The following is a 14,626-nucleotide window of genomic DNA, read 5'->3' as shown; positions in this document are numbered from 1 at the left end:
TTATTCTTTTTCCTCCCCAGGAGAGAAAGGCCTTGGGAAAACAACTGGGAAGAAGTTATGTTATAAAGGTTCTACATTCCACCGTGTGGTTAAAAACTTTATGATTCAGGGTGGGGACTTCAGTGAAGGTATAGCTAAAAGTTGTATTCCTAATAAATCCATTCATCAGTTTGTAAAGAATCTCATTATTGCTTTTAGTGAATATCATGTCTCAGAATGATGTGAATATTGTGTCCTCAGTGCATCAGTGTTGGATGAAGAGATGTTACAGATCTAGAATTTGTGAAAAAGTAAAAGACTATGACGTTTTATTTTGTTTATATAATTAATTTTAGTAACATTGTATCATAGATTTACCATCCAGTGAATACCATAGTATTGCCCAATTACAGCTATTCTAGAAATTTCTTAGTGTGACTACTGCTTGAAATAAGATCATTTTCTGATAGTATTTATCATAGTAGTTTAAAGATTAAATTAATTGCATGTACCTAGAATCATGGGGGGGGTTTGTTTTTTTTGAGCAATTAAAAGGCAATTAAAAATATTTTCTTCAGGATATTGATGCCATCAAAAATAATTTATTGGCCTGGGAATGTAGCTGAATGGTAGAACACTTGCTTGGTGTATGCCAGACCCTGGTTTCTCTCAAGTACTACAGTAATAATAATAGCGGTGGATGTGGTGGCATGTACCTATAATCCCAACACTCGGGAGGTCACCTTGACCTACAATATTGAGACTGTGTCTTAAATCAAAAGCAAATAGAACTGTCAAGGTACTCAGCAGGTAAAGGCACTTGTGACCATGCCTGATGACTCCTATGGTGGAAAGGGAAAACTGATTCCTGCAGCTGTCCTCTGACATACACATTCACACTGTTGTACACATACACTTGTGTGTACGCACCTCCACTAAGTAGATGTTTGGAAGATACTAATTTTCATGTGTTGAATATTTAAAGTTTTCATTATGGCTCATTGTTTTCAGGTAACGGAAAAGGTGGAGAATCAATTTATGGTGGATACTTTAAAGGTAAGGCCTGGTATTTTGTGTTTTTTGTTTCAGTTCTGATATAAAGCAAGTTTGGTCGCATACTTTATTGAGAAGAGGTTTACTTGTAGTTCACGTTTTGCATGAAACTAATGCTGCATGAAAATACTTTATTTGCATGAGTTTGGGGATAAATTATTGTAATATAACTTTTAATTGACAAGATTAATTAAGGCTAACTTTAAGGTTAAACATGACTTTCAGCATGGAGGTTAGGCAACTTTATACATGAAAACTCCTATCTTCCTGCCTAAAACTGTCAACATATTCTTTTGTTTATAGAGAATGTGGTCTTTTGCAAAATGAAAAGGTAAGAGAACGAAGCTCAGTAACACAAACTCCACTCTGCTCCCTTGTGCCCTCCTAATAAATCCACGGACAGTCCGGTCAGGTTGTGGCTGGATTTCTGTATTGTTTGAAGATTTGGAAAAAATCTGTGATTTCATATGTGCATCTGTGCCTTTGTTCCTTTACAATTGGTTATTAGTTCCACATCAGGGAAAAAAGAACCTAGTTGTGGTTTTTCCACACCTAAACCAAGCAATTTCTTTGAATAAAAGTCGGTATTTTTTCTTTTCTCAAAGGTTTGTATGTTTTCTTTTGTGTACTAGAACTTTATGGTCGTATTTTACTGCTATAGTAGTAACATTTCATAAGTCTAACTATTGCACTTCCCCAAAAAGCCTTAGAAAAGTCAGTTGCAGGGATTTACAGTGGGCTCCAGCATTGCTGGGCGTTAGTGATAGCAAAGCTGCAGGGTGTAATGGTCTTTTGTATTTCCTTTGGGGGAAATGGATCACTTCTCTTTTTCAGAAGCCTGTCCCCAAGGTAATCCTTTCTTTAAAGTTTTGTGTTTCTGTTTGTTCTAAAGAAAGATTTGTTTGTATGAATGTAAAAAGAAATTTGGTTTTAAAGATATTTCTCCCAAATACTTACTAGGCCTGATCCTGCTTAGCTTCTGATAGTAGAGGAGATCAGGCGTTTCCAGAATATCAAACTATCTGGTTTTAAAGATACTTGTACTGAATTAAAGCCATCTGTAAGTGATGAAGATGGCAGAATTTTTTCCCTTTCTAGCTTGTTCTAATGGCACGTAGCAACTTACACTTAATGTTGTGGGCTGCTTAATGTGGCTATTCCCTGTGGCAGATGCTTTTGTATCTTAAAATTGTATTTTACCTTTTAAAATGTTAGATTTATACAACTTTCTTCTTTAGGTAATTTTGTGATCCTTCTGACACTTAATTTGATATTTCCCTAAAACTTAAATATATGTAACACTTTTGTTCTCATAGACCAGCTTGACTTCAGTAGAAAAATAAATTTACCATACAAATGCTAAGCATTTAATGTTAGGCTTATTAAAACTCAACTATGTATATAGTTCATATGTCAGGCTAATTGGAAACTTGAAGGAAATACATTTTACTATAGATATTTTCCTAAAAACATCCTGACTGATGCTCCCTGAGAGTTAGTAGTTTATATGTCATTTAGCCAGGCGTGTTCCTGCGGAGGTGACTGTTCTAAGGCTGTTTGTACTGAGTGTTAAACACCTATTCTTTTCCTCAAGGCTTGAAGTAGTATCTTGTCGGCCTTTTTGTGCTTTTGTTACTTGATTAGTTAATTTTTTTTCTAAATATTGCCACATATCTTACTGACCAGAAGAGGAATTTCATCCTTTGCTTTCAATTTAGTACTTGAGCATTACTTTAAAGGCTGCTTATAATTGGAGACTAACAAATTTGTGTTTTCTTCAAACAGATGAAAACTTTATTCTCAAACATGACAGAGCGTTCCTTTTGTCAATGGCAAATCGAGGGAAACATACCAATGGTTCCCAGTTTTTCATGTGAGTAGGCTTAATGCAGAGATGAGCTTTTCCTACAAGAAGCGCTGTTCATGAGAAAGATGGGATAGCTAACCTCATTGTACTGCTCAGACTGACAGCCTTGGTTTGACTCTGTGTTTCTGATGTCGCATAGTAACTGATAATCTCTAATGGCTGCTTCAGCACACATCCTGGGCTTGAAGAGTGGAATCTGAAGGTGCATACTGTTTCCAGGATACACTTGACTGTAACTTCTTCCTCATTTGAAGACTCAGTTTAGAAACCTAGATTGGAATATGAACTCAAGGTGAACAAGCAAAAATTGTCCATGTCACCTAGCTGGATGTGGTAGTGCACGCCTTTAATCCTAGTACTTGTGTGGCACAGGCAGGCCGACCTGAGTTTGACGCCAGCCTGGTCTACATAGCAAGTTCCAGAACAGCTAGAGTTATAGAGCTATATAGTGATACTCTGTCTTTAAAAAAAAAAAAAAAAAAGTCTATGATGGGTGCTATGCACAAGGTAAACCATCATGTGAGCTTTTGTTTTTGTTTTCTCTCTTACTATGAGCCTGTTTTGAGAGAGGTAACATTTTCTAATTAGGTATAGGAAAATGAGACATCTCAACATTGTCATTTTTCCAAAATTTGTAAATGTTACTCAACAAACTTTAAATTACTAAATTTTCTTTTTAAAGAGCCACATATCTTTTGGGCTGGGTGTGTGGTTCAGGGTTGATAAAACACTTGACACATGAGCCTAAGGACCTGAGTTTGGTCCCCAGAGCCCGTAAAGGTGGAAAGAGAAAACCAGCTCTGCAAAGTTGTCTTCTGACCTTCACACGTGTGCCTACACAGCCATATAGACATCAGGCACAATAAGGACACATTTTTTAAAGAACATGTTTTTTTGTTTGTATGTGCATGCACAGCCAAAAACTAGATTCTCATATAAACATTCTAAGTAAAACCTTTGGCATCCTTTTAATTATATTCTTAGCTAAGTGTATTTTTATTTATCTAATTATATAAAATATGAAAATAATTGTCCAGCATGCAGTTTAATACTTTTGATAATAATCTCTGTTCTATGTATATTGGAAAAATATTTATGGTTTATCACAAGTTTTCTTTTACATCTTTCTGAATGGATAAGTATGAATAGCGCTTCCCTGCCTTTAAAGGTGTCAATTATTCATATAAAAAACTCATATTTTAAGTTTGTTTGAAAGATTTCCAACATGATCTGAAGAAGTTCAGATAAGGGGCATTCTATTCCTAAGGATGTCCTAAAAATGGAGAGCTAGTAGGAGGTGGTGGTACGGGGTTACAGGGAAGGAAAGCTGAGGCAGTCACCCCACAGATGGCTAGTTACCCCCCTTTTCACTGGAGCACTTTTCCTGTTGGGGGCAGGGACATTGCAAAGTAGAGGTAGAATTTCAAAAGCTTTGTAGTAACTCCATGTCAAAGCTGTTTGCTCTAAGGCCTCATTGTTTCCATTTTTAAGCTTATCTGAACTGTGAACATGAAAAACTAATGATTCATTGGTCAGGAACGTGACATCTGAGGGCTCTAAAGTTTCTTTTTTATGTCATTACGTTTAAAATGTGTCTTATCAGGTAGTAGCAGTTTCTTGCCTTTATTATATATAGTCTGCTTATTTAGCCTCTGTTACCTTGACATTGAATAGCTACTTGAATCTCTAGGAACATTTAGTAAAGGCATTATGGCCTAATTCTGCATTGGACTGCTGTTTGAAGAGGAATGCCAAAGGAAATTTTTAAATCAATAAATTAGGAATAAAAAATTTAAGCTTGTTTTCAGAACTAACTATAGATAGCACTAAAATCACGGAATGCATGATAAAAAGATTTTCTATCTTTAGTTTGGTGAAAAGTTATAATGAAACTTTCTTGTGGAGAAGAGTTCACAGTCTTAGAGGTAACTGATCATTTTGCACTCACACAAAGTTTGTTCTAATTTTTCTTAAGTAACTTGTGTGCCTATGTGCTGCTTTATGCTGACTGGAAATTCCAGTTTCCACGAGTTGCAAGATAAAATCAAACTGATGTTCACTTTCTGAACAAAATATTCTTTTATGAAAAGGATAAATACAAAGAGATGGTGGCCAATAAAGGAGAAATCTTTGAAACTCTGTATTTTGCAAGCCAATATTCTTTTGGAGCTGGAAGTCATAAAAAGAACATCTTTAGTTCTGTGTATAGTCGTCATAGGTGAGACCTACCCAGTAGCTTTCCTGGGACAGTGCTTGGGGGTGTGTTCTCCACCACACACTTCATATGGCACCTTGGTAGCAGTTCTGAAGGAGAAAAAAAGGATACTGTCAAAAGAGAGGCCCAGATGTGCCTTATTGTTTCATTGGTCTTGCAAAGGACCCGGTAAACATCTGCACAGAATGGTGCTCAGTTTGTGTCCCACGAATCTACAGGTCCTGAGGAGTGAGTTTGGTGCTGTTATATGGGAGTCCCTCGGGGATTCCTGTGCTCTGTGCACTAACTGTTGGCTTGATTCGCACATTAAGCAGCTTCCCTTCCTAAGATGTACATTGTTTTCATCAGTATAATTCGATGTACAATATTTTCAGTGGCTGAAACTTTGTGTGTGTGTGGAGAGAATATATCTTAGCAGGTATATATTAACAGATAAATATTTTATGATCATAAATAGTGAAGATGAGGTTTTCTTTACAGCCATTTGTAATTTAACGGTTAACTACTTGTGTTGACTGCTGTATAAACTGGTGCTTCTGTTTGGGGAGCTTACATAGAAGAAAAGATATTTTTGGGCGTAGTGCCACTCAAGAAGTGGCAAGGAAATGGTGTGTGGCCCCATCTTCATAAAGTTGTAAGGAAATAAGAGTTCACATGGAAACATTTTGTAAGTTCAGAATCTTGGGACCACACTCACCAAGTCAGTCCTTGTTATTTTGACTCATTTTGTCATTTTCTCTTTATATTTTAGATCAAGTATGAGAAAAACCCAGTCAGTGTTACAGGGCAGAAAGTATAGTTCAGTGATGGAGAGCTGACCTTGGAGCTGGCCTTGGATGTACAAGGCCATGGGCTCAGTCACCAGAAAACAAGTGAAGCAATGGATGGGTCAGGAAAAAGCTGTGGAGTTAGAGATCGTGTGGGACAAGGCTTTTGTTCTGTCGAGAATGAAATGCTAAATAAATAAGGAAGAAAAGACATATACAGTCCAGGCTGCACCAGAGTCTTTTCTCACACTCTGGAAGAAAATGTCAAGACAGGAAGAAAGCTGCTGACTGCATGCTCCAGGGTCAGAGTGCTGTGTTCTGATCCCTGTGGCTGAGTGTCAGAGGCAGGGACATTCTGAGAAAGAAAGTGGCATCTGGGGAAACTGTTTAGCTGTCGTTGCTAGTGATAATTCTGTAATCACTATAATGATTTATATTGCCTGAAGTCATTGAGTAGAGAGGAAAGCGTTATAAAACAATTAGAAAGGCTAATTTATAACTTTTGTTATTACCACTTTTCTGGGATAGAATGCATACCTATGGTGTGGCTCGAGCCTGTGATCCCAGCACTCTGGTGGCTGTGGAAAGGAGAACAGCTGTGGATTTCAATACAGAGTGAGTTCCAAGTCATCCTAGGCTACACAGTAGACGACCCTGTCTTAGAAAAACCACACACACACACACACACACACACACAACAAAGAAACCTTGGTTTTAGTTCTGTTTTTCTGTACCCTGAATTACTTTTAAAAATCTTTGTATTTTTTTTATAAAAGCTGGCATCACTTTATGTGTGTGCCTGTGTGCATGTTCTCGGGTGTTCTTGAGAACAGAAGGTAGAAGTTGACATCAGGTATCTTTCTTTGTCAACCCCTCCCCTTATCTTTTTGAGATAGTTTCTCACTGAAGCTGGAGCTCTCCGAATTCTCCTAGGCTGGTTGATTGGCAAATCCCAGTAACCTTCCTTTCCCTGCCCTCTCCAGCCAGTTCCAGCATTATAGGCACATGCTCCTACCAGCTGCTGTGTAGGTACTAGCTCTTGGAACTAGGGCCCCCTCATACTTACACAGTAAACACTCACCGACCCATCTACCAAGCCCCAAATAGCCCTATTTTTAAGATAAACTATAAACATTTTAGAAGAAAGAGTTTGTCTTACAGAAAGACCCTGTGAATAAACAATGATTTGTGTACAGACATTGTTCTGTAGCTGCGTAGTTTTCACCGTCAGAAAAACACCTCAGAAAGGCTTGGGGCTTACTTCTCTCGACCAGGAGCTTCAGCAGTCACTCCCTCAGCTGCTGCTAAGATATTTTTCAGGCAGGCCTTTAAAAAACAAAACAGTCTTTTGTGCACATGAGTGTTTTGCTTGTATGTCTGTGTACCATGTGCATGCAGTGCCCTCAGAGGCCAGAAGAGGGTATTGGATCCTCTGGGACTAGAATTGTAGTTGTGAGCCACCATGTGGGTGCTGGGCATTGAACCTGGGTTCTGTGGAAGAGCAGCCAGTGCTCTTACTCCCAGCTGTCTCTCTAGCCCCAAATAGGCCTTTTTATGGCTTCAAAGCTTTGGTCAGTATACGTTCCTGGCCACTATTCTTGGTCATGATAATTTTTATGAAAACAAGATAATATAGAAAAGCTCAACTTGACCTTTTAAACAAATTTTTTTTTTCTTTTTCTTAGATCTTATAAATTCAGTCCTTTAAACCAAGGTTGGCTGGAACACAGACCACCTGCCTCTTGTCTCTGCCGCCTTGTGCAGTAAAGACATGTACCTCCATACTCAGCCTGCTTATTATATATATGAAGTTCTTTTTTCTTCTCCCTATTTTTATTTTATGTGTATGGGTGTTTTGTCTGCATGTGTGTCTGTGTACCATAAGGATACCATGCCTCTGGAGGCAGAAGAGGGTGCCATATCTCCCGAGACTGAATTCCACAGCTAGTTGTGAGCCGCCATGTGGTGCTAGGAGATGAGACTGCGGTCCTGGAAGAGCAATCAGTTCACTTTTGTTGTGCTGCGTTGGCTTTGTTTGTTTTCAGGGGAAGCAATAACTTCATATACTATTTTCAGAAGTCTTTTGAAAGGAAAAGAGTTTGTGATTCTGAACTCAGAGTGCTTATGTGACATACATGCTAGCAGTCATGAAGGAATGTGTCTAGTTATCATTGTGTGCTTCCTTCATATTAGAGCTGAGCTTTAGAAGGCTCTTCTATCTGAGTGGCCTTGGGAACACAGTGCATTGTGAGTTTCTCCCGCCTTTGTGACAGCTGCAGTTGCAGGCTGTGAAGGAACAAGTTGAATGTCAAAGATGACATTAGATTAGTTGTTTTTAGTGCCCTCTTCCCTTAGGTCTGCAGTACCTTTCTGTTTTACACTCTGAAAACTGCATGATTTAAACTTTGTGTGTGTGTGTGTGTGTGTGTGTGTGACACTAATGCATGTATCATTACCTATATAAGAGATTCTAATTTACTTTTGCAACATTTTAACTAATCTATCTAAAATTCTATCAAGTTTTTGTTTGTAGTATATAGTAGAAGGTTTTTGGTTTATATAGTCATAGGTTTTTTAAAATTTTCATTAGTTAAAATTCATATGTGTGTTTTCTTAAAAATTCTTGTAAGAGGAAAAACCAGATTAGACATAAATCCTGTGGCTGGGATTTGACATCATGCTCCAAGGCTGTCACCTCTGTTACCATTTGAGTCTCAGAGAAGATCTCTAAGTTCTAATTGTGCCTTTAAGACTGTTTTTATTAATTCTGTTCAGTGACTTAATCGCTTGAGTACATGCAGCAAGCAGTGAGCCCAGTCTAGTCTCTGCCCAAATCATTCTCCAGTTGTGTTGTGACATAGCTAATATGTCAGCTCTGTTATGTTGTGATAAACAGCCAAAAAAAAAAAAAAAATTTTAAAGGCAGAGATGTGAACACAAACTGAATTAGTTAAGTTCCTCAAGTTCTGTTTTGAATGATCTGAACTTGGGTTTTTTTGTTTGTTTGTTTTTTTGGTGGGGATGGGTGATCTTTACTTTCTACCAGGAAGTTCCTACTTCTTAGTATTTGGATTTGTATGTCTGTGTTGATACTCAAGATGCATTACCTTTATGAGAAAGATGGCATAGCTAGTCTCTATGATTATAAATGTTTTATTAGCTGTTACCATCCCCTGTGTTAAAGTACCATGGGTCTAAGAAGATCTCCACAAGGCTTTTCTAAAACAAAATCCATCTCTTCATAAATATCTTGTGAAAGAAAATTTAGAGCCCTCCATTTTAAAAAGCTTTCTTTGCATAAAATTTACAAAATTTTAATTTCAACGTTATATTGATATTAAAACATAGATTCAGTCTTGTCTTAAAAGTGTATTACAATTTATTTCTTGCCATTTTTGTGTAAAATTTACAGAAAGAGTGTTACACCGTGCGCTCCAAAGGTAATGTCTCATTACTCTAAGGCTCTCTCTTTTTCTTTGCCTTTGTTTCTTTAATCCTATTGTTATGTGTATTGAAACATTTTAAGGAAAAAGCTTTCTGCTTGTTTTGTGTAGCAGCAGTGTATGTAAAACAAAGGTGTTTGTTGCTTATGGTTAACCTCAGAGTACAGTTTATTTCAGTGGCTCGCGAGCTCACTGGGTGGTGTTTTACATTAGGATTTCAGGAACTAGTAAGGTCCAAAAGCTACTCTGATGATGGCATAAATGTAGTTTATTATTTGGAACAATAGCAATACTTTTCCGTTTCTAGGGTTTGTGATTTAAATGAACCCTTGCAGTAACTGCTTTGAGTGGATTCAGGGCCTGAAGTGACTGTATCTAAGTGACAGGAGAGAACACAAGTGTGTGAGCACTGATGCTTTAGTTAGTGTGTATAAACTTGCACATCTCTGCTCAGCTCTGCTCCTCTGAGTCTTCATTTACTGTGTGTGTATTGCTGTCATGAGTGATATCATTGAGACCATTGGGTGTGGTAAAGAGTTGGGTAGGGTTCCTCTGTCTGCTTTAATAGACTTGGCTGAGCATATGGTCTCTCCTGCCCTCCTGTTATCCTACGGGCTGTTGACTGTTTACCATGTGTGCTGTAAATACAGTGCCAATGTGCCTGCCCTACAGAGAGCCCTGGAATTTGTAGGCCCAAATCCAGAGTTCCTTTTTTGTGAAATATTGTTCGTGTTCTTACTGTGTATTCTGTCCCAGTTAAGGTGCACGCTGGTCTTTCTGTATCCTGAATTGCAGGATATTGACTGAATTGACAGTCAGTTAAATGATTGACATTGGTTTGGACACTGAGCAGACTGAAAATTGTCCTCAGAGGCAGAGGTGGCCCTTTCCTCTATTCATGTGTACATTAAGGGCTGAGTTTGTTTATCAGCCAGTTCTCATTTGAATTCAACACGGAACTGGGCCTGACCATGTCGCTCAGTGGTTGAGCACATTTCTAGCACATATGAAGGACCTAGGTTCATTTTCAAAATAAGACAGGTCATCTGTCCCTAAGATCACTGTTCATCCTCAGTCAGTCTGAGTCTGTATTGCTGCAGCGAGCTGGAATTTGTTCCAAGAGTTTGCCTTACATAGCTTTTATAGTATTTGTTAGCTGAGGTGGCAGTCGAATTAGACTTTGTGTATGCTAGAAAAATCCGTAGTCTCTTCTCAATGCTGGATTCCTGCGAGTGAGGCCCAAGAAAGGAGAAGCAGCGTATCTAGCCAGTAAACAACCACACGTGCTCATGTGCACAGCAGAGCCGTCTTACCTTTTCTGGGGGCACCTTACACCTTCTGAGCACGTATTGCTGTCCAGCTCGTGTGTTAGTTTCAGTTTCGGGAAAGTTGTACAACACAGAAAGCGTTTTTGTTTTTCAGTTATTGTCTGCCATGGCTTCTGGGTGATTGTTTCATAGTTTCAGTGTTTCTGGCTCACCAGTTGTTAGATTTTCTTCATTTCTTTTCCCTTTTTTGTTACCTGTTTTTATTTTTATTTAAAAATTAAACTGGCTTTAATTTCTACTCGATTTTCTAAGAAATATTTGAGACTTGTGACTTTAAAACTCAGAATTTCATTTAAAGTTCTGAAACTTAAGTTGACATTCAACTTTTCTTAAGTTAAATCTATCTGTACTCCTCTAACAGAACTGGATGTTCTTAAAGTAAGTATAAGCATTACAGTCTCTTATACAGTCATGTTTTTTGGCATTTTTGTAAGGTTAAATTGTGTTCTGTTTGTGTGTCTTAGAATAGCTGTAATACGGTCTGATAGGTCATCTGTTTCCATCTAATTGAGGTTCCTGTGGTCTAACGCTGATCAAGCTATCCACTTTCAAATTTTTGCATTGTAATTCACATATAAAGATCTATGGAAAATGTTATGGGAAAACCAGCTTGGGTTCAAAATATCTTAACCAAGTATACCCCACAGATTTCCCAACAGTGACAGTGGGACATTCACAGAGCAGCTTTTGGGGTGTTTTCTGGACCATGGAAATTGAAGATGTCAATACCCCCTCAATTCTTATTTTGCTGTGAGGAGTATCAGCTGTTTGAAAGTCCCTCCCTTTTGCATTTCAGAGTGTGACTGGCAAAGCTTGAATGAAAGAAGAGGGGCAGGCAGTTCTGCAGCTAGGACTCCTCAGGCTCCTTTGCTGCCTGCCTTAAAGTAGATGCAGACTGTCTCAGTCTCAGTAACAAACCAAAGAGCCAGTGGGGGTGTAGCCAGTGCTCATCACTCCTCCTAGTGGGGCAAGGCCTTCCTCCTTGTTCAATTATGCTGGGAAATTGGTTTTGTTTTTTAATGTTTGTTTCTGTTGCTATTACTGTTTTTGGTTTGAGAGTAAATTTAATTTCAGTGTGTACGCTATACATTTTCCTATAATGCAAATGAAACCTATCTCATATAGTCTAATAGAATTGCTTCTATAATTCATTGCAATCTTGGTTTTTTTAAATCAGCAAAATGGCTACTATTGGTGTTTGGATATATATTATGTTTAACATTTTTTTCTGTCTTTTTATCTTTACTTCTTTGTTTACTACATGCTGTGTTTAAACCTTCTGCTTTCTTCATCTGAATACGTCATTTTTGATACCATCTTTGTGTTGATGTTTATTGTACAGAACTACAAAGCCTGCTCCACACCTGGATGGGTAAGCATCAAGTTATTAAAATCTTGGGACGTTATTTGGGTGATAAGCCTGAAAGACAGGTTGACCAGGAGTTAGTCTTTCATTGTCAAGCTCTTCCTGAGGAGGCACAAAGAACAGTAGTTTTGAGAGCCCATCCCTTGTATGACTGAAGAGGTCTTCCCCTTGTGCCCATAGGTAGGCTTCCCATCCACGTGGTTTTGATTGTCCCTGTTGAGGTGATTTCTCTGTATGAGGTATATCAGATTCGGGGTTTTTTGTTTGTTTGTTTGTTTTCCAAAACAGGGTTTTTCTGTAGCTTTGGAACCTGTCCTGGAACTAGCTCTTGTAGACCAGGCTGGCCTCGAACTCACAGAGATCCGCCTGCCTCTGCCTCCCCAGTGCTGGGATTAAAGGTGTGTACCACCACTACCTGGCTGATTTCTTTTAAGTCAGAATCAGCCAATATTTTTAGTCTGTGGATGAGTTTTCTTTTTCTGTTCGAGCATTTTTTGTTTGGTTTGGTTTTTTGAAGCAGGGTTTCTCTATGTGTAACAGTCCTGGCTGTCCTGAGATCCGCCTGCCTCTGCCCCCCCCCCCCCCCCCCCCCCCCCCCAGTGCTGAGATTAAAGGTGTGCATCATCACCGCCTGACTGTTGTCGGATTCTTAACCCTAGGAAGGCTAGGAGCCACTGCAGAACAGTCCCACTTCTCTTCAGATGAACGGTTGCTGTTCCTTATTATGACGTAGAATTCAAGTTTTTTCCCTTCTAGTTGATTCGTAACATTTTCAGTTCTGTGAACATGTTTTTTGTAGCATTGTCCCAATTACTGTTCATAATATAATTATAAGACTATTTTCGAGACAGGGTTTCTCTGTGGTTTTGGAGCCTGTCCTGGAACTAGCTCTTGTAGACCAGGCTGGTCTCGAACTCACAGAGATCCGCCTGCCTCTGCCTCCCGAGTGCTGGGATTAAAGGCATGCGCCACCACCGCCCAGCGACTAATTTATTTCTTGAATTTATATTATGACAGGGTTCATGTTGTGTTTGGACTGGTTATTTCCGGTTTTGAAGTAATTGAACAGATTGAAAATCTGAAAACTGATGCTGCAAGCAGACCTTATGCAGATGTCCGAGTTATTGACTGTGGGGTGCTTGCCACAAAGTTGACAAAAGATGGTAAGAACTTTTGGAGGGTGGAGGAGTCTGTGATAGAGGTGAAAGAGTATGCCCAACTTGAAGATACCTTCTAAATGTCTAAACTACCTTCTAAATGTCTAAGCTACCTTCTAAATGTCTAAGCTACCTTCTAAATGTCTAAGCTACCTTCTAAATGTCTAAGATACCTTCTAAATGTCTTAGATACCTTCTAAATGTCTAGGATACTTTCTGAATGTCTAAGATACCTTCTAAATGTCTAAGATACCTTCTGAATGTTAGTGTGAATAGTGGTAGCATTGGTGCTTCAATGCCATTCTTTATCCCATCCACCATCAGATGCCATCAGTTCCTTGTTGCTTCTGCCTGGCTGCTGGCTGATCCAGGCGATCTCATGCTTGTATTATTGAAGTACCCTCATAGCTATCTACCTTGCTCCTGTCTTGTTTTCGTGTGAACATTCATCAGCAGGAGTTCTTCTGGTTTTTTGTTTGTTTGTTTTGTTTTACTTTGTTTTGTCTTTAGCAGCTACCACAGTGATCCTTTTAAGCCACATTTCATATGCACATCCTTCCTGTCCTGACACCTGTAGTGGTACCCTCAGCACATAGGCCTGTGACTCTCTGTTGTCTTTATTTTTCCCTTACCCATTGTCTTCCATCCACACTGACCTTTATTCAGACACTAAGGGACTTTTGTGCCTGCCCTGGGATGTCTAGAACTTTGTTTGTTAAGATATCTATATGATATCCCTCCTTTAGGGCTCTGTTCAAGTGTAGTCTTAAGCTACCTGCTTCTCTGTTCCCTTTGCATTGTTTCTTTTCTGTCCTAGCTCTCATCACTTGTCGCACTGATTTAGAATATAGGCTTCATGGTGGGCAAGGGCATTGATATTTTTCAAGTTTGCAGACAACTATCTTACCTGTAACTGAGGAAAAGTTTACATCTAGTTTTAGTTTGCTGAGCATGAAGCAGTTACGTGATGATCAGTAGTCACTGTTTCACTCTGGATGATGTGCACTGGGTTCAAGTACTAATGTTTTTGTTAATGTCTATTAAAAGTTTTTGAGAAAAAAAGGAAGAAGCCAACACATTCGGAAGACTCGGATTCTTCTTCCAGTTCCTCTTCCTCTTCAGAATCATCCTCAGAAAGTGGAGTTGAGCAAGAGAGAATCAGAAGGAAGAGACACAAGAGAAGGCCCAAAGTCAGACACACTAAAAAGAGACGGAAGGAGATGAGCTGTTCAGAGGAGCCCAGGAGGAAGCGCACAGTGAGCCCTGAAGGGTAAGTGTGAGTCAGTGGTCCGACCCAGCACAGGGCCTGCACAGTGACCACTCTGCAGGCTCAGTGTTGTTGTGCACCCCGAGCTGAGAGAGGGGAGGGAGCCTTTGGATTTAAACCGATGCCTATAACAATGTAGGAGTGGCATAGACTTCTCAGCAAAAATTGGTGTGTTTTCAGGTGC

The 14,626-nt window shown here is 39.1% G+C and overlaps 1 protein-coding gene across 7 annotated transcripts in view; it reads left to right on the top strand.

The window, feature by feature from the left end:
- Nucleotides 1-14,626, top strand: part of Nktr (natural killer cell triggering receptor) — a 34,913-nt gene that overhangs the window by 4,900 nt on the left and 15,387 nt on the right. For 2 of the 7 annotated variants that reach the window (XM_050141789.1, XM_050141790.1), the window contains exons 4-9: nt 21-128; nt 991-1,035; nt 2,818-2,905; nt 11,995-12,024; nt 13,036-13,181; nt 14,223-14,445. In XM_050141789.1, the coding sequence (XP_049997746.1) occupies nt 21-128; nt 991-1,035; nt 2,818-2,905; nt 11,995-12,024; nt 13,036-13,181; nt 14,223-14,445 (640 nt within the window). Of the gene's footprint in view, nt 1-20; nt 129-990; nt 1,036-1,335; nt 1,364-2,817; nt 2,906-9,286; nt 9,322-11,994; nt 12,025-13,035; nt 13,182-14,222; nt 14,446-14,626 lie in introns of those variants that run through there. The other 5 variants (XM_050141793.1, XM_050141792.1, XM_050141791.1 and 2 more) reach the window with 5 other exon arrangements.

This window comes from Alexandromys fortis, unplaced genomic scaffold (assembly GCF_014885135.2).
Source record: "Alexandromys fortis isolate MF-2015 unplaced genomic scaffold, M_Fortis_MF-2015_v1.1 scaffold_44, whole genome shotgun sequence".
NCBI classification, from domain to species: Eukaryota; Metazoa; Chordata; class Mammalia; order Rodentia; family Cricetidae; genus Alexandromys; species Alexandromys fortis.
The sequence above is the reverse complement of the archived record's forward strand: the minus strand, read 5'-3'. Positions and strand labels throughout refer to the sequence as shown.